Source organism: Vanacampus margaritifer, chromosome 8 (assembly GCF_051991255.1).
Source record: "Vanacampus margaritifer isolate UIUO_Vmar chromosome 8, RoL_Vmar_1.0, whole genome shotgun sequence".
NCBI lineage: Eukaryota > Metazoa > Chordata > Actinopteri > Syngnathiformes > Syngnathidae > Vanacampus > Vanacampus margaritifer.
The window spans coordinates 11713015-11733048 of NC_135439.1; the positions used below are offsets into that span (position 1 = coordinate 11713015).

The 20034-nt window shown below is 38.6% G+C and overlaps 2 protein-coding genes across 4 annotated transcripts; both read right to left on the reverse strand.

The window, feature by feature from the left end:
- Positions 1-306: 306 nt before the first annotated feature.
- Positions 307-11537, reverse strand: LOC144056770 (prostacyclin synthase-like). The gene is made up of 10 exons (XM_077573822.1): positions 10835-11537; positions 10631-10754; positions 9157-9332; positions 8557-8700; positions 7353-7480; positions 5182-5363; positions 2622-2766; positions 2141-2322; positions 682-833; positions 307-590 (listed from the first exon to the last, which is right to left on the reverse strand). The coding sequence occupies exons 1-10, from the start codon at positions 10900-10902 to the stop codon at positions 443-445; spliced, it is 1449 nt and encodes a 482-aa protein (XP_077429948.1). The 5' UTR covers positions 10903-11537; the 3' UTR covers positions 307-442.
- A 496-nt stretch (positions 11538-12033) lies between these two features.
- thumpd3 (THUMP domain containing 3) lies at positions 12034-18920 on the reverse strand. Of its 3 annotated transcripts, none has more exons than XM_077573823.1 (10): positions 18804-18920; positions 17848-18049; positions 17691-17768; positions 17055-17474; positions 16079-16209; positions 15493-15562; positions 15277-15392; positions 14683-14787; positions 14091-14214; positions 12034-12741 (listed from the first exon to the last, which is right to left on the reverse strand). In XM_077573823.1, the coding sequence occupies exons 2-10, from the start codon at positions 18034-18036 to the stop codon at positions 12553-12555; spliced, it is 1422 nt and encodes a 473-aa protein (XP_077429949.1). In that variant the 5' UTR covers positions 18037-18049; positions 18804-18920; the 3' UTR covers positions 12034-12552. The 3 variants fall into 3 exon arrangements, with proteins under 3 accessions (XP_077429949.1, XP_077429950.1, XP_077429952.1); XM_077573824.1 differs by having other exon boundaries at positions 17848-18046; positions 18804-18911; XM_077573826.1 differs by having other exon boundaries at positions 17848-18067; positions 18804-18888.
- Between the last annotated feature and the right edge of the window lie 1114 nt (positions 18921-20034).

The following is a 20034-nucleotide window of genomic DNA, read 5'->3' on the forward strand; positions in this document are numbered from 1 at the left end:
CCTGCTCTCCAAATGAATTATCACCAGTTAACATAAAGTAACATGCTTCAAGGTAGGAGATGTAAGAGACATACATCGGTGTCAGAGCACATCATGGAGGGGGGGGGGGGGGGCGTTCTGTTAGTGCTTTGGGGATGGGGCGGAGAATCGTTGTGGCAATTTTCTGCTCAAAAAGCACACGCACACGACATTTAGGATTAGAACTAGTATGCCACAGCGGTAATTATTTGTTGTTGTTTAACAACAAAAATTAAGCTTTTAAGTGCTCTTCTCACCAAACCAACACAAAAGACAAAACACAGTAAGTCACATTTATTTATTTATTTTTAAATAACAAAATAATTCAAAAATTCACATTATAAATACAAAAGTATAAAAAGTATTATGACACATTATGCTGTACATAGCGCGTATATGAGAACGTACATACAAAATAAAAGAGTTAGTGCATCTTCCTGGCTTTAATGCGCACCAACAAGTCTCCCTTTGGTTGGAGCATCCCGAATCCATAACGGCTGGTGTCTATCTCCGGCATCTGAGCATTTATGTCACACAATTCCAAATCCATATCCAGCAGCAAGTACACAAACCTGAATAGGAGATAAAGAAAAGACACAAAGTGGGTTCCAGACTCGGATAACGGGAGGTCTTGAGGCGCTGCGCTGATTCCAGCACACTCACTGTCTGATGGTATTGATGGCAAACTGCTTTCCCACACAGCCATTGGTCCCCGCGCCCCACGGCATGGTGTAATATTTCAGCCTTCTGCCTCCTTTGTAAAAATCCCTTTTAGCCGATCCATCTTTATTCAGGAAGCGGTCAAACTGGAACTTCTGCAAACACATTTTCGGAGTTGTGACGTGTCGGATTTGTTGACGAAAATCCCCTTCAACGGTGTGCGTCAGAACAAGTTTTAAAGTGACCTTGCGATGTCCTTCCCACGCTAATTAGCGGTGATTTTGTTTCCCTGCTATGCTAATCCCTCAGAGGCGCGCAGCTGACCTCTTATTGGGTGGGGAAACGGTCAGATTTGTGTAGGAGTTCATCGCACCTCCCCCACGCAAATGCTCATGTTACATATACTCCCAAGTGGTCCAAATGCAATGAGGTAATCGCCAGTCTATTCGCGGTTCGCTATTCGTGAATTCACCTAATTACGTTTTTAGTTACGCCCCCGCATCTTCGACTATCCGATCACAAAGTAATAGGATTCACGATTGACGTGGTAAAAATAAATAAATCAGAAAACTATTTTATTTACATAAAAATATATATATATATATCTACAGTGTATGTATGTGTTGTTGAATTTTAGTCAACCTTAATAATTTCTTGACAATAACATGTTATATGTGACCTCACTAGTCTAAACATGACATTCTGATTAATATTACATTTGTTGAATATGAGTTATGCAGCAAAATCCAGCCGATTTGATCCATCTCAGGGGGCGGCCATTTTGCCACTTGCTGACGACTGAAGATGACATCACAGTTGCTCAAGACTCAGGCAACGACCAATCACAGCTCACATATTTTCTGAAGATGAGCTGTGATTGGTTGTTACCTGAGACCTGAGCAACTGTGATGTCATTTTCACTTGACAGCAAGTGGGAAAATGGCTGCCTTCTGATATTGATTAAAAACTGCTGGATTTTGCTGCTCAACTCACATTCCACTAAAACATTATTAACCAGAATACCATATTTAGACAAGTGGGGCTGCATAGAACATATTATTGCTAAGATTTTTTATTTTTTTTTGACTTCCTCTTTAATTAAAGAGTTGGAGAAAAAAAATGTAGAACCAAAAACAACATATCACTGTGGTCTGTGTAGAACATGGCCAAATTCCAATACAAGCCAAAAAACAGCAGGCTGGTAGAATGGGGAGAGAATATCAATTAGTAGTGTATTTACAGATGTTGAACCAAGACGGCAATAGCATGTAGCATTAGCTAAAGTATATTTATGGTTGAGACCACTAACATAGGAGATCAAGAACATTTTTAGGAGGTACCAATTACTCGTCGTTTTCCACTATTTATGGTAGGGCTCGGCCCCTATGCCCCCGCAAATGTATGCTGTCAACAATGGTTTAGATGGAGTGGGGACAATTACACTATCAACGGGAACACTCACCTGCGGCTCTGGGTAAATCTCCGGGTCCATTTGAGGGCTGGTGAACGGGAACAAGCACACCCGGTCTCCTTTTCGCAGATGGTACACTTGACCATTAGCCATTTGAATGGTCTTCTCGTGCACTACCTCTCTGGTGATGAAGGGGGCAGCGGTGAGTCGGAGTGTCTCTTCCAAGGCACTGTCTAGGGAGGAGAGAAAGAAGAATTATGACTAAGTGCTGGCTTTATTCTTTGCGATATAAAGCAGAGGTTCTCAAATGTATAATTCTAATGTTATTTTAATTCTATGTTCTTATGTAATGCCCCTTTTATGTGATTGTACAACATCTTTATTATGTTTTGAACAAGATGGATTCTTAGGAGGTAACTGCTACGTTTTGTGGCTGCATTGTCAGACCCCAGTTTGAGAACCACTGAAAAGAGGAAAAACTCAAACTACAGATGGCATTTAACTCAAAAAGCCCCGGTCGCCATTCACCTACCAAAGACGGGAGTGTTTCCACGCGAGTGGAGAAGGGAAGCGTCTGATGTTTCCATCTGCTTGAACTCGCTCCTCACAGCACTCATCGCTTCAGGATTTGTCAACAAGAATCCCAAGAGCCAAAAGGCGGCGGGGCCGACGTTGCCCTTTGAGCAAACAAAAAGAGGACAGTGACCACGCTTGTCCTTTTTGTCTCACTCTGCTGTTGCGTAGCGACAGCACAGGTGCTTGTTTGGCAAAGGCAAATAGGAACACAATGTGACATGCAACAATAGGGAGAAAAAAAAAGAAGCAAAAATCAAATCACACCACTAAAAAACAGATTGTACCGTCTTGGATGGTGTTATTTTGGCAAGTGTATAAATGGTTTAAGCAAACAAGGAAAATCATTTGAAATCTGAGGTTGCCTAGCAGCTGTCTGCATCTAGTGTATAAGGTCCAGTAATGAAGATGTGATGAATACACATCCAACTTCAATACATTTTTACATAATTTATAAGACTAATACAGTTATTAGTTTTCATTCCTATTGTTGAACTACGTTTCATGACTGGAGTTTTAGTTTAATATATATTTTTTCCAGGGTGACATTCATTACCAGCAAAAAGTAATTTGTGAATGGGCTAAAATACAGTTCAACAAGATTTTCAAGGAAATGCAATATGAAATTTGAATACTCCAACTGGAGAGCAGATCTGGAACTGTCACCCCCCCCCCCCAAAAAAAAATGAAAAGAAAAGAAAATGTGTTCCACATCACAGATGTTTCACATATTGAACACTTGAGATTTATAAAATCAGGTATATTTAATATGAAAAAAAAAAAAATGTTTTTCAATTCATAAGCAGTAGCTTAATAAATATCTAATATTAATGGTGAAGTTAGGAATTTATGAAGGATGAATTTATATAAAGTATTTAAATACGTTCAAACATAATCGTAAATACGTTTGAACATACTAGTACGCTAAATGCTACAAATATAGCAAATGTTCCCACAATGCTAAGGGGTATTACTTGCGCAAGTCAATATCTAAGTGCAATATGAGAAAAAAATGTCGACCCTAAATCGTGCACTGCAGACATAATAATAGATCATATATGTTGCGAATAAACAATATTTTTTATTGAATTTTGAACGTCTTGGTACAATGTGGGCCAAATGCTAAAAAAAAAAAAAAAAAAAGATTTTTCTCCCCCATTCACGCATGTGCAAGTAATACCATGTGGCATTATGCGAAAATGTTGACTTGGCAGTTCCACACTTCTGTAATAAGGTTTTAACAAATATGACAAAAAAATTTTTTTTAAAGTTGCAAACTCCCCTCTTTAAGCCAAAAACTACATGACCAATGTGATTCATGTTGATGACCATCTCATCAGCCTACTCTCAGTATTTATAATGAATACACTATTTGTTTTGTGTAAATAAATGGTCTTTATGACTAAAATAACATGTTCTAATGAAGCCCGTGAATGCCTCACTCGCTTAAGTGTGACTCAGCGTCACTTCAAAGTTGTGATTCAAAAGTTGGAAATAAAACGAAAGCGATGAGTGCCGAACAAAATGATGAGTAAGCTGCCTGTAAGGCCAAGTTGACATCTGAACAACACGTTGAATACAAAGAGGCCTCCAGCTGGGCTGTAGGCAAGATGGAATGAGTCAGAATGGAGTTTAGATAAATGTGAGTGGAACTTGCATCCAAAGCGGCACTCACTCAAACTCAAATATATTGTCGTGAAAAACTTTGAATTTTAATCTAAAAAATGTGTTTTAATTAATCATTCGGGAGTAAAAATGACACTAATTTTTTTTGTCTATCTCGAGTGAGGGGTGACGAATCCTAAGTAGATTTTTCTGGTGTCTGTAATTTCATTGAGTTTTTAGTTTTCTAAATACTTTTAACTTGTACTCCCTACATTTGAATACAGATAGCTGTACTTTCTACTCCTTTGTCAAATAGGCTCATTACTATTTTTTTCTAAAACAAAACAAAAAACCTCAGTCGAAAATGACACTATTTAAAAAACAAAACAAAACATTATTTCACTGGCTATTGTTATTAGCAACTTTAGCTAGCTAATTTTAGCTAGCATGGGAACATTTGTTTGAGGTTCTTGGTTTCAAAAAAACAAGAACAACAAAATGTGATATTGTGTAAGATATTTGTTTTCTTACCAGTATGTATATTTAAGTTAATGAAAGGGAAAATATTTTGTGAGCAGGAAATGTGCCAAGTTAGCAAAACGGCTATTGTATATAACACATTTTCACAAATACATGTTAAAGTCTGTACTTATTACTTTTACTCCAAATCAGTACAAACTCTTAACCTAGAGTCTTTTTTTACACAAGTAAATACAAGGGTGTGAGTCCTTTCACCACGTCTATATAAAACTAGCAAGTGAACAGCACCCTCATGTGGAGAGAAGTGGAATACTGCAATTCAAGTTCAAGCAAGTTCATTTGATAAAAGCAGACAACTTTCCCTAATCTCCACCAAGCTTTGAATGCTTCCTTGGCACAAACGCACAACAGCTCCCTCCTGAGCTCACGCTTACCTGAGTGGCCCAAAGTTGCAGCAGCACCGCCCGCTTCTGCATCTCCTCGTCTGCCCCCTCCTGCTGCAGAAGTTGCCTATAGGCGTGAATCCACGCATTTGACCCCGAGTCCTCCGTCTGACCCGCCGGGGCCAAAAGTTCCCACAACTTGTGGCGAGCACTCTGGGCTGTCCTCCTCTCCTCTGTTATTAAAAACAAATACAACAAAAGCATCTCCAATCAGTGAATGAGTCACAGAACGGCAGCGATTCAAAAGACAAATGAAAGGAGAGACGTCAGCGGAGGATAAGAGGCTTAAGATATGACAGCAACGGGCATGCTTGAGTAATAATATTACGACTGTGCAATAATATTACATCTGGCATACGTCCTTGTGAAGGTGACTACATCAGACTGAAGAAAGAAAAAAAAAAACAATGACACAGCACAGCAAATCAAGTTTAGTGAATATGAGTGAAACAGAATCATTAAACAGATAGAAGGCCAATTCCTACCCTAAACTATATATTAAAAAGCATTTTGATTGTTTCTCGTGTAAAATTATATATTTTTTTAATTTGGGGTTTTGTAAGAGGTAAAGCTATAATCATCACAAAAAATCAAATCATGAAATTGATCACTCTGTGTAATGACTGTATTATGGTTACTTGGTTGCTTTTATCCTCAATGTGCTTTCATGTGATTTATATATATATATATATATAAATAAAAACTTGTCATAGGGGCTTCTTTTGTTGTATCACTGATATGAAATCAGTGCATCAGATAGCTGTGTGAGCTCAGTAAACAACATGACATCAAAGCAGCAGGACAGCTTGCGAAGACTTGTCAGTGAATACAACAAAGATGAAATCAAGTCTTGAAATCGCCCTGTCGTAAGCCACAACATTTTCTGAACTGCCTTTTAGTTTTACTCAAATTCTGTGGTGTTCCCACAGCAGATGTCTTCGTAAAAAAATAAAATAAAAATAATAATAATAATATTTTGTCACAAATCAATGAACTCAACTTCTTTTTTTTCTCATCAATTCATTTTTTACATCTACAGTGGTGCCTTAGATACAAGCGACCACACTTACGAGTTTTTCAAGAAACAAGAAGTTCGGATGAATTTTTGCGTTGACTTGAGAGCAAATCTTTCGATACGAGCGCCGTATGACGACAGTAAACTCAACGCAAGTCACTTCGCAACAAGCAGCAGTTTGCCTAGTCAACAATTCTTCAAATAAGATGCTTCGAGCGGTTTATTGCCAGCCACAGTAGAAGTTTACTCTGACATTAAACAAAATAGTGAATTATTTAATAAACCACACAACTTGGCTTAGTGATAACATTCAAGGCATGTATTCTTTACTTTGCGCGAAAAAAAGACTATGACTGCGATTTACTAATTCACTTGTGAAACTCTTCTTCGCACGTCTCTCTATATATGAATTATACTGCCCCCAGGTGGCAAATGCAAGGACACCAGAAGAAGCAGCACATCTTCCATTAAATTGAAGCAAAAAATGTGGCAAAAAACTGTTGAATTCTTTACATTCTATTTCATCAAGTCATTGCTGTATGTTTTTAAAATAAGATTATAGTGCTAGATTTCTTATTGTTAAAAACGATTTAATAGCATTTATATTCATTTTAATCAGGAAATAATTTGAGATATGAGTGTTTTGAGTTACGAACTAGGTCACGGAATGAATAGTGAATATAATAAATGGGGGGGGGGGAATCTTAAATTTGCGATGCAGCTTCCATTGACTTTTAAAAACTAATTTTTAATAATGATTCACAGTTTTAATAATAAATATCAATACATAGTTTTAAAAGGGTACTTTTAATAATTCAATTAAAATGATTATATAATATAAGAATTATTATTATTAATATGTTATATAATTATTGTAATAATATATATAAATAAATAATTAATTAATTTTCAAGTTATTATCATCATCATAAAGTCTTGAATTGATCTCATTGTTGTCTCTGATGGGTTTAGATCAGCAACCACTGTATATCATATCCATTCTGGAAACTCGCTATGGAAACCACACACGTGCGGTGATGATGTCAAGAGGTGAGTGAGCACATTATGAGTCATAGCATGCAGTGGAGCGGACAGGCACCACCCATTAGGCGTTTTAATTGTCTTTGGGCGGTTGACGAGCCATTACCTGGCTTCAAGCTTCTTCTTGCCAGCTTGGTTAGGAGGTTGTCAAACTTGCGATACTCGTCGTAGACGTTAGAAGGATCGGCGCTGTTATTATTCTGTTCCCCTCCGAAGAGCGTCAGGTATCCCGCCCTGCACGTAAAAGAGTTGGGACATTCAAAAATCTGGTGATGTTTAACTTCAGGTATTTTTCTACTCGGGCAAACAATGCGTTGTACTCGGTGTGTCCCACTGCTTGCACATCTGGGCACGTCCCAGATGCCTCACGGCTTGACGTCACATGTCTCATGTTTGCCTTCTATGCTTACTTTTATCACCAAAGCTCCATTTTGATGCAGGCGAGCGGAAACAAGCCCGCTAAACAGTGGGGTCATCCTAAGTTTATCTTGGACTGTTTACAAATAAAGAAACACAGGCTGGTATGTAAGCAGCTGTATCTTAAAGGCCCAGTAAAAAGAATTTAGAGATTTGTTTATACAGCACATTATGACGGACATGCTTGAACATAATTGCTAAAAATGTGTAAAGACTGAGAAATGTATAATAGTACTCAATAGTAGAATAATTCAACTATTGTTCAACATACTATATACATTTTCCTGATTTTTGAGTGCGGTTAAAAAAAATTGGGCCGCTTTAGAGTGCCTTGTTGTCAGTAGTGAGTGCATACACATTATGATGAGAAAGGCCGAAGCACAAGAAGGGAAAAGAACAGGACAAAAAAAATAAAAATAAACCAGACTTAACACCCAGCTAGTGGACTGGGGCTTTGTGCGGATGTTGCCGCTTTAGAGCGCCTCGTTGTTGGCCTTGAGTGTGGCCAGTGAGAAAGGTAGAAGCGCGCGAGGAGTGGAAAAGAAAAAAAAGAAGTCCGACATGACGGTCATTGTGTGGCTGCGCACTGGTGTTGCATGAGAATCAAGGTGGACCTGGGCTTCATGCCGGTTTAGAGCGCCTCGTTGTCAGCTGCGAGTGCATGCATGGCAAAGGCGAGAAGGCGGAGGAGGAAACATTTTGGAGCGTTGTTTGAAATACAATGCAGATTTTTCGCAATCAAATTAGTCGGGGTTGTTTGCGGTGTCAAATTCACAAAACAATTTCTACGTTACAGGGACTTTACAGATTCTTCCTTTTTTTTTGCATGAAGGCTTCTTTTGTCATAGCGAGGCATGTGCAGGTGTGAGCGTGTGGGAGGGGGAAAACTTTACTTGAAGAGAAGGCCGTATGAGAAGTCGAAGAGCTCCGTCTGTTTCCAGTATTTCTGGTTCGGAGGAATCTCGGCTTTCAGCAAGGCCTCCAGGTGTCTGCTCATGGTGTCGTTAACGCCGGCCAAATTCATTCCATGGAAGTGCCTGCGGAGGTTCAAGGGGACAAAGGCAGGTTAACAGCTGAGCAAGAACCAGACCTCCTGATTGATGGGGTTGTGAAAAAGTGGAATTATTCCATGTCACAATACTGCAGTTCAACTATTAACTTTGCCCTACCTACATTTTCCCTCAGATAATGTAACATGGGGATTTATTTTGCACATTTCTACACGACAATAGAACGGAAAAAAAAGCGGCACTTCTTTAAAAGTAGATTTTTAAGTATTGAATCAGCATATTTCCCTCATTTTCACCTACTGCCAGGTGGGGCTTGAACGTATCCCAGGTGGTAAGTAACGAAACCAGAAGCTCTAAAAATACATGTAAACACACAACGGAGTATTTATAAGAAACCAAATGATTAGAAACGGAAAGGAACATGAAAACCTGACATGACCCGAGGCCCTTGGGCGGAGGAGGAGTAAGGAGACAAGGGCGTACCGTTTCATCAGCGCTTTTGAGTGAGCGGGTTGCCGATGCGGTAGGCGCAGCTTGAAAATCCTCTCCATGAGGACATCTGCATAGCGCTGAAAGTCCAGCGAGTCGCTGTCGTCGATCACGCAGTCGTACGAGTGAGGATCCAGCAGCACGGTCACGTAGCGGCCCACGACACGCACCTGGACACACAACAATTATTTCCGACTCAGATGCAAAGATAAGAATATTGAGGCTATAATCTCATTAGCAAGTAAACTATTACACTGTAAAAAAATAAAAAACTTTCAGCCATTATGTCATTGTAACTTGCGTGCATAATACGTTTTCACACTTCATGACATGTTTTCGATTGTTAATTTACGTTTATACAGTATGTTCAAAGTGGAATAACTCTTTGAGGTGAGTTCAAACAAAAAGGTAAAATTTTAATACGTGAACTTGACTTAATGTGCTATTAGGATCTTGAAGTCTCAAAGCCACATTAATGCGCCGCACATACAGTATAGTGCCTGACAATTACATGTGTTATAGTGTACAATAATAAAATATTATAATTACCTTATAGTGGAGTAAATAAATACAACAAAGATTATCATGTTATCGGCCTATCTTTTTTTACAGTGTAGGACAAATATAATTGGGTCATCAAGTGGTGAGAAGCATCTAAGTATGAAATGCTTTTCAATAGAACTGAATGATTTTAAAAATAATCTTATTATATTATATCTTCTTCTCTTTTTTTTTTTTTTTAAACATACTTTGGATGAAACTGCATATTAATTCCCATTAGGTACGCCTCTGTAACCAAAACTAGTTCCTTCCCGCAAGGAACATACTAAGGGACTGCCCTAAAAAAAAAAAAAAAAAAAAGTTCAATGGCAGAACATACGTAAGTGCAATTTTGTTGCTGTATTTTGTGAATTTGTAACATTTATTTTAATTCTATTCATTAATTAATTATATTCACACTTAATGTGTACAATTCTGGAAATATCATCTATATTTTGTATACACTGTGTATGCACAAAAATAGCTGAGATAAGGAAAATATTAGACATACTGTAGCTTTCATGATGATGCAGCACTATTTTACTCTGCTGAAAACAAAAACAAAAACAAAAAAAACCCCTAATAATTATGACAGTGTTAGGTCCAAACTGAACATGATTGTACAGTATAGTAATAAACAAGAGGAGTCTTTTGTTATGCTCAATTACCATTATACTCTTCTATGCATTTCATTTTTTTCTTTCTTTATTTCGCTTTTATCTGTATTTTTATTTATTCCTTTGTTTATGACTCGAGGGAGAAAAGGCATTGTGATTTGTCTGTATGAGTATTGACAATAAAGTAATGTTGTATTACTTTTACCAAAAGGAAATATCCACTTTTATTTTGATGTTCTTTTGAAATAGTTTTACAGGTCTTAAAAGTTGTCCAATGCAAGTTTGAAATAACGCTCATTTTAATGACTCACTGTAAAGATGTCGCCATGCTTCTGCTTCATTCGATTCAAGAACTTGGCTGCATCTTTTCCGAATTCAATTGCATGACCCAACCAAGGGATAGCGCCTTTGTCAAGAGGTGGATCACTCTCGGACCTGAAGCATTAAGTCAAATCAGAGCGCTGTAACATCATGGAAAAACAAGTTAGGTCCTTAGATTTAGACATAAAACCAACCTGGATCTCTGCGTGACAAAGAAGTAGAGCAGCACCGCTTGGACCAGTAGGAAGACAGTCCAGATCATCTCGTGTGGAAGTTGCCCTTGTCGTGGTCGAGCGTGTGCTCGCTGCGGCGGCTGTCACTTGCTTTAAAGGCACTTCCGGCAACCGCCCGCGCGTGCCGGGGGCTGTCCAATCACGTCAACATCGTGACGACTGACGAATACAGATCGACCTAAATTTAGATTACATCGAATTGGATTGAGTCGCACTTGGCATTGGGTGTCAGATTGATTGGTTTGTAAATATTGTTTAAAAAGAAAAATATTCAATCCACGCAAAAATCAGTCATGACGTCCTACAGGAGTATGTACTTCAGTCTTTACATACTTCTCTTAGGTAGTATTATTATTTAGAAAATTAGGGGTAGGGTTGCGAGTTTGGCCGGAAACAGCGCTGATGTGTAAAACCCGGAAGTCGGAAGCCCGTGGCATCTACCCCATATGACTGATAACTTGGATAACTCAACTGGTAGGAAAAAATAAAATAAAATAAAAAGAAACAACTAAGATGTGATTGCACAAGTATACACACCCTCAAAAACTTGGGATGTGGCTGTCACCTGCCATCATTTGAAGCGGTGTGGATACTTTTTTTGTAGCCACAACTCAAACAGCACTGAGGAACCTTGGTATCACCCTTGACCAGGATTTATTATTCAACTGTCACAAAATGCGGGGAGGGATTTTTTTCCCCCCACTTGCGCAATATGAAAAAAATGTGGAATTTCTTGCCACTTGCCTAGTCTGAAAAATTAGTTCCAAGCAAGACATTTTTTTTTTTTTCAAAGTGGTTTTAAAAATAATTCCATGAGAGAGGTACCGGTAAGTCAAAAGAGAATGCATTTCACAGTTTGGAAGCAACTGACTGCAAAGCTAAGTAGCATTATGGGTCCATTAGTTGTTAGCACGTCTGCTTCAGAGTTGTGAGGTTTGAATCCCAGCTTTGACTTTTGCACATTACCTCATCACACTTGTGTAGATTTTCTCTAGCTTCCTCCGACATTCCAAAAAACATGCATGTTCGGTTCATTGAGGACTCTGAATTGTCCTTGTGTGAGCGATTGCTTATAGACTTGTCAGTCTAAAGTGTTCAACATACAGTACAATGGAATTTTGTTACTTTGGGAGGGTTGTACATAAGTAAAAGGAAGTGTGTGCTGCATGCAAATTTTTATTTGCACCACAGCCGGTCAATGCCAGTAAGATTTTTCTTTCCTGGTTCAAATAAGTTAAATCATTTACTGTGTCATATTGAACATCAGTCAAGATTATGGACACAATGTCTAGTGCTAGTGAATGAGACACTGACACCAAATTAGTGACTAATAATATATAACTTGGACTCTTCCTATGAAAGCAGCTTTAACAAAAAAAAAAAACTTTTATTGATCCACCAAAAATGTCTGCAATAACCTTTGTTTCACTGTCATGAAATCAACTTAATTCAGTGGCTAACAATAAATGTGCATTGTGCACTATTGGGCCACTTCAGTAGGTACACTTGCTTACTGTATTAGAAGTGAAATCAACAAAAAAGTGAAAAACAAGGCTTTTCTTTTTGTTTGGCTGTTTACAAAAAGGAGACTTGGCCACTTGACATGAAAACTGAATAGAAAAAAAAAAGTGATGTTGCTTCCAACATATATGGGATAGCGTAAAAGGGAAAACTGCAATTTAAGAGTGCTGGCCGTCATCCTGATCTCCTTGTGTATGCGTTGTCCCTTGTGATTCATAGACATCTTCGGGAGTTTGGCCAAACACGGCGCCGGTGCGCCTGAGAAGGAACACTCCGGCGTGTAAACCACCGACATTGACCCAAACAGTGTGCTGCTTCCTCCACAGTCCCCCCATTCTGAACAGAGCCTGCAGAGCACATAAATCTCAGTGAGAAAAAAAAAATGTAATCGTGAAACACAATCAGTCAACAAATAAACAAATAAATACATTTTAAAAAATGAGTGTTGAGAAATGCCGGCAACTGACATCATTTTGAACTGATAATCCAATGACCAAACATCTTGGTCGAGACGTAAATACCATGAGAAAAGTGAAATCTCTAAAGTCCAAGAATTTTACAACTTAAATAACATTTAACATAAGGCAGCCATTTTGCTACTTGCTGTCGAGTGAAAATGACATCACAGTTGCGCAGGTCTCAGGTAACAACCAATCGCAGCGCAGCTTCAGAAAACAGGTGAGCTGTGATTGGTCAGTACCTGAGACAGCAAGTGGCAAAATGTGAGCTGTGATTGGTCGTTGCCTGAGTCCTGAGCAACTGTGATGTCATCTTCAGTCGTCAGCAAGTGGCAAGGCCCCCCCCACCCCCCAAGATGGATAAAATGGCTGGTTTTTGCTTCATAACTCACAATTCACAAATGTAATATTAATCAGAATGTCATGTTTAGACAAGTGACATCACATATAACATATTATTGTCAAGAAATGTTGATGGTTGACTTCCCCTTTCAGGCTTCAAGCTAAAATATATAAAATTGGGATTTTTTTTGTTAACCAATCGTTTAGTGTAACAAAATTTATACCATATTTTACTTTATTTTTTTACAATAGAAAACTGAAAAATAGGACGTTTATTGACAGTTTAATCTAAAACAAATTATTTCCTTTGTCTATACTGAAATCAGAACAAATCGGAGGATGACCAGCATCCAGAAACAGATTGTAATCAAACTCAACAGTTCTACTTTCAAAAAAAGCCACAAGTTCCCATCTGTCACATGAGTCAACACGCATCAGTGACCACAAATCGACTTTAGATACATTTTTAGTTCTATAGTCAATGACACAGCATCTAATGTGACCGCAATGTCGTGTCAATGATTTATGCTTCAGAAGTGAATTAAATCTGCATTAACACCACCTGAGGTGTTCCCTGAGAAATCATGCAGTTCCCTTGAGAGGACTGTTCAGGTGTGCTTGTGGCAGAGACAGATGGATGAGCCTCGATCCACGCCGCGAGCTCACACTGCTGCGGGATTCCCCACGAGAGGTCATTTCTATTTCCTTTAATCACCTGAGTCGCGTTCTGATTCATATATCGGTCACTTCCTTAGTGGGATGTCATGCATACAAAACGGAACCCACGACCTCTATATTTGGTTTCGGCCCATGCTTGCGTGGAATTCATGTTTGCATGAGGCAAACGCTGGCGACAAAACAAGTGACACAACCCTCCATGATGATGATGGCAATACCTTGGAAAAGCATTTCTTGTCCTGTGTCAACAGCACGGCCTTCCCTGAGGCAGGCCTGCACACGCGTGCCATTTCTCTCAGGCATGACGGGTAAAGGTCCCAGTTCTTCTTCCTGGAGCCAATCCTTCAAAAGTAAACATCTCATGAGTCTTTTTTATAGATCAGCGTTGCCTTTGAACTACCGCTAAAAGGCTCAAATGCTGGGTTGTTTTTCCTAAGCCACTCACTGGATCGCTGTGGATTTTGAACAGCAAAGTTGGGTTACTTAATTCAACCCGGCAGATTGGGTTGAAGATTGGATTTGGGTGCGCTAAAGAGCTGAAGCTAGTTGCTATTTTGGACACTAATAAAATTAGTATTATTCTAAACTGCAGTACTCTTGCTAACCTATTATTTCTTGTTAGCTTTAACTCATCAGTATGTGTAGTATTCACCCCTTGTTTGGACCAAAATCTTTACCCAACGTGCCGGGTCAAATCCTCAACCCAATACGCTCGGGTATAATTAACTCAGCAATGGCTACATCCCAATTTGGCTTACTTTTAGTTCTAAAACATTGTGTGGGCTTTATTTTATTTTTATTTTTTTTTACCTTTTCCCAAAGGGCATGTCAGTGATGATGATATCAACTGAGCTGGTCCTCATCGGTAAACTGCATAAATCCCAGCGTACAGTATCAATGGGCAGCCCGGGCGCACTGTTTTTAAACACAGACAGTTCATTACAATAGGTACAAACAATTTTCAAAATTTAATTTCAATCTGATAAACTGTGGACAATAACCTATTTACTCAAACATACAGATGATGAGACGAATGATAAAAACAAAAGTTCTATTTATTGATAATAAGCAAAAAAAAAGAAGAAGACTTTGCAACACGCGTGGGAGAGGAAGTTAAACAGAGCACTCATTTAACCTTGACAATGCCACTCAAGAATTTGAAAGTATTTCACACACCCAGTCATTAGCAGGATCATTAACTACAGAGCCCGACTTGTTTACAAGCTGCCTCTTCCCACGAAACGTGCACTGGTTCGTCATAGCCAAAAATGCAAATAAAATAAAATAAACAAAGGATGCCTTTAAAGCATGTTTCAAGTATAAGAGTACTTATGTCGCCTTGATTTACACAGTCAGAGTATGATTACATTAATTAAATCAACATTGCCATTATTTGATGCTCACCTGCCCTTGTCCGCCTTCCTTTTCTGAATGTGACACACATTGTTGACCGTGCGGTTTACCGCCATATCATTGTTGTCTCCAGAAATATAAAAGGACGCTGGAAACTCTAAGGCCCCCTGAGGACTCACACATACACATACACATCAGATGGCAGGGGTTAAATACATAAAGGACAAGCTTTTTTATTTGATTTATTTTTCCAAATGATGTTCTTACCTCCAAAGGTATTGCACCAGTTCCACACATTGGATCAAGTATAATATCGGAAGGCTGTGGTTTACACAACCTGTCAGCACATAATCGGGTATGAATACAAATGACAAAAATGATGCCCTGAGGCCATTTACAAGCTAAATCAAGCACCACGCCAACTTCACTGCCATGTATCTGCCTGCTTGAAAACATATAAACTTCAATCAACCTAAATACATGCATCTTATAGCACACACACTTTTGTATATGAAACATTAGCTAATGAGAGATCAGCTTTATAAAAGACAATGTAAACAGCAGAATATGGTTGGGCGGTATCTGGCATTGAGTACAAAGCTAACTTCCACCATCTAGTGGCACAAAAGGGAACTGCTTGGATACATTTGCATACTGATTTCCCCCCAATATGTCATTTTCTTACTAGTACAGTATCTTACAATAAAACACAATAAATGTGGTTGTTTTGACTTTTTTAACCATAAGCCAACTACATCTGGAGTGAAAATAAATACGATTCAACTCAACAGGAAAACATTTCATATGGACACAAAGCAATATAGACTTTGTCAGGTAAGATCTCAGATTGTACCTGAGCATTCCATAGCACAAGGTGGACCGCAGTGTGGTGGGTCCAAAGTGGCTGATGTTTCGTCTGTGAAGACTCTCTTCAGTAAGTGCGATGCCGATCACCATCTCGGTATTGTGTATATTTAATAAGACCTATAGAAGGGCGCATTGGATCAGTAAGGCAATCAAAACACACTCGACAGCCACTTCAACAAGTGCACTCGCACAATCTGTTTATATTCAACATAGAAAAGCTTTCGCAAAAAATGTTTTGCCTAATGTTCTGTTTTGATTGACACACAGATATTCATTTAACAATAAGTTTATTATCGTGGTTGTAGTTTGATGGTGGAAATGAGTTTGCATCACACGGAGAGCTTTAAAAAAATTTTTTTTTTTGATTTTGCTCATAAGGTAGTCAAAATATTATCATCGCCTCTCCAAATTATACGCTGCGATTCAATTTGATGGCCCAGAAAACAAATCAGTTCTGCCCTACTTTAAGTTCCTTCATAGCTTAGCATACACACATAGGATAATAAATATTGCTGAATTGCAGTGGGTCACTGACGTTTTTTTTAGGGGGGAGGCTTATGTTGGTACAAATGACAGTTCTCTGCCATAATATCGTGCCGTAATATAAAAAGATCTAGCTCCACGATACAGTATAACCCTCTTTTGTTTACATCATTATTTCGAGTGAATCTTTGTAAATATTTTCCGGATGCACCTTAGATGTGAATGTCTGAAAATGATTATTTATTTACAACAAAAATCATTTGCTGATGTATCCATGACAGTGGTCAATAGTGACAAGCCAAACAATTACAATCTCTTCCACTAGATGGCAGAATATATAATTATCCTCTGTATCTAAGTACAGTATACACACTTTTGTGACATTTTGTTTCATGGCGTGTTGATATTTTTGGTGAGAAAAATAGGCAGGTCGTTTCTTGGCTACTAAAAAGATATTCGCTCAGGAAAAACTTGCTTACCTCAATGTCAAACTTGGTCATGTCTGCTTTCCACTGGAAGAACTCCTGCACCGCCCCACCAAAATCTCTGGCTGCCTCATTGGAGGAAAAGCTGTGCTTGTCACCAGCCCGGTTGCAAGTCACACGAAACTTAATTATTTTAGCCGCGGGTACTGCTTCTTCAGAGTCCTGCGTGTTGGTCTCAGTGTCAGGTGCCTCCTCTGTCTTGTTTGGGTCGTCAGCAACTGTTGCCTCCTCCGCTTGCTCCTGCAACTCAGCGTCAGCCACGGTTGTGTCTCCGGCCTCACCGCTGGGTTTGACTTTGGCTCCTTTACGTTGACCTTTTCTCTTTTTGAAAGTGCGGTTTAGTTTCCACACTTCCAAGGCGTTCGTCCACGGGAGCTTGGAGGCAAGCTGCTGCAACTCTTCCAATGTCTCCTCCTGGATACAACAAATGAAAAGCTTAATAGCAATCTAGGAGAAATAGGGTAAATGCAAAATTCTGGATGCAAAGGAATAATAGTATTTGAAAGAAGTTAACTGTATGAACATGGTAATTTCACACTATAAAGAATTAATTTCCTTTATTTATTTATTTGTACTTTGCAAGGATGTGAAACTGAATTACATGCATCAGTTAATGTAAGTGACTATTACCTTTGATTCTTTAAATTGGTACTGATCATATTCATCTACAACCACAAACAGGTTGTCCACAGACCTCAGCTGGTGAACCTACGGGGACAGTTGATTCATAGTTAGCATTATGCAAACGACAGCTTTTTTCCCCCCACCATACATCTATCAGTCTTACCTGGAAGAGCTTGTCAGTACTAATAGTGAAGTAAATACGACCACGGTCTTTGCTTATGCGCGCTTCTACGCCGATCTTCTCATAGACCTCCTCTGCAGCGGTGTGTTCGAACCCCGTGGGTACCGTCGCCCCAATGGTGACGCTGATGATAGACTCAACGTCAAGAGGCCCATCTTCCGGGGAGAACATGTCTGTGGGTCTGCTGTTACGAGGCAAGAGGCTAGTGAAGGTGAAAAATGATAATCTTGCAATTGCACTGGAAGAGCTAGGACCTTGGTGGGTATGTCGCCGCAAGCATGTATGTAAAACCACTAATTACTACTTTCCTATTAGTCAAGTTTTGACTCAATGACATAGATACTGTATTTCCCCCTACATCATGCTTTGAGAGTACACTTACTGCAATGCTCTTCATGATGCAATTTTTGAGACTTTTTTTGTTGTTGTAAGGGACAACAAGCACAAAGACCACAGTGACACTTGTGAGACTCACTGACATCACACTCAACCTCACATCACCAGGTCCCGCCTCTTAAAGGCACATCCAAGTGTGCAGATGCTATTTATGTGTTCAAATGTGTTTAAAAGTTTAAATGCGTTTGAAGCGTGTGCAAGCTGGATAACCATTAAAAATCGTTTTTATATGGTCTCAATAGATAATTGATTTGAACCTGTTGTGGATAGATCTGGAACACATCCATATTTTTAATTTGTACTTCGTTATATAGTTCCGTCAGAATATATCTCCGGTAACAATATCTCCCAGTTTACAGTAGACATAAGAATACAATGGCAGTACTGTATTACCGTGCATTTTCCATTGCAATAACAGCAAGTTACGTTAGCTTGCTAATGCTAGCTTTAGGTTGCTATAGAAGGAAGTTGTCACGGGTAAATAACGACGCCGGCTTTTTTTAAATAAAGCGCTGGCTTCACTAATAGTGCAATTAATTTACCGGCTTGACTTGTCAATGCTGGAAAAAAACAATCTTTGAAGCGTGTTGATGGTAAACTTGCCAAGTAGATAGTCATACACGAGGAGACGTGTTTGCTATTGAAGGAAATACAGCAAATACTTCCGGTCTATTGCCTTCACATTATACTCAAAAGGTTACAAAACTAAATAATATTTTACGATTATAGTTACTGTAATTATTATAATGTATATAATTGAATATATTTGTTCTTACAACAATATATGAGGTTAAAATAATGTTTGTTATCATTATAAAAATACCGAAGAATATTGTATTCTGTAAATCAAAACAGCAAATGGGAAGTGCAGTGTCGGGTGAAGTGCTTTCATTTTAACTTGACTTTTCTGGGTGTAATTATGGTAAGCGACCAACAGAAGGAGTAAGAATATAATTTAACCATCCAGCCATCCATTTTCAGAATCACCTAGCCCCACCTGGGTCACGTGGATAAACAAAAATAAAGGCTAATAAATACATTCATTAATAAATCTTATAGTGTCCATGCACAAAACCAATGCATCAGTGACAGTGACAGGCAGATGGTTCCTCAGATGTCCTCGCCTCTTTCCTATTTTCCCAACCAGAATACTACTTTTGAGTGATCATGGTTGATATTCTCTTTGAATGGACGTAAAATAAAATAAAAATAAATAAATAAACAAAAACATATTTAACTTTATGCATCACGATCATACCACACATGCTTCAAGTTTATCAAATAATGTTTTCTACAACTTTTCTTGTATCCGAGGAAATCATCATTCTCCGAAATCTGAAACAAGTGGGTGCGTATTGATATGATAATGAAGGAGGGGAAAAAAATACACAACAGAAGGAAGGCTCCATCAACTTACGCTTTTAATGAACACAGTTTCAGAAGCAACATCTTTGAATGTGCAAAGACCTATTGTTTGATTGCTTGTTGCAAATGGATCATTTGCAATATCCGAGTTCAAGGGGGCGTTCCCGTACACACTTCCTGGTTTTAACTCGGAAAATTCCGACTTCCGACCATCTTCGAATGCAGCATTAGAGTACTAATGTTGCATTGATTTACATAGTCAGAGTATAATTAATTATATTATTTAAATCAACATGATCAAATATGTAACGGTAGTACATAACAGCAAATGCAATGTTACCATTTGAAATGGTAAAAAGTGCATTGAGTATTCTTTCAAGTGATCAAGCACAAAAGTCCTTTACAGTG

Excerpts from the sequence above, each read along its gene's own strand:
- LOC144056770 (XM_077573822.1), bottom strand. The coding sequence starts at position 10,902 with ATGATCTGGACTGTCTTCCTACTGGTCCAAGCGGTGCTGCTCTACTTC. Across the intron at positions 2,767-5,181 it reads TGCAACTTTGGGCCACTCAG|GGCAACGTCGGCCCCGCCGC; the intron begins GTAAGCGTGAGC and ends GTTTGCTCAAAG. Across the intron at positions 591-681 it reads GCCATCAATACCATCAGACA|GTTTGTGTACTTGCTGCTGG; the intron begins GTGAGTGTGCTG and ends TCTCCTATTCAG.
- thumpd3 (XM_077573823.1), bottom strand. The coding sequence starts at position 18,036 with ATGTTCTCCCCGGAAGATGGGCCTCTTGACGTTGAGTCTATCATCAGC. Across the intron at positions 17,769-17,847 it reads GTACTGACAAGCTCTTCCAG|GTTCACCAGCTGAGGTCTGT; the intron begins GTAAGACTGATA and ends CTGTCCCCGTAG. Across the intron at positions 17,475-17,690 it reads ACCAATTTAAAGAATCAAAG|GAGGAGACATTGGAAGAGTT; the intron begins GTAATAGTCACT and ends TGTTGTATCCAG.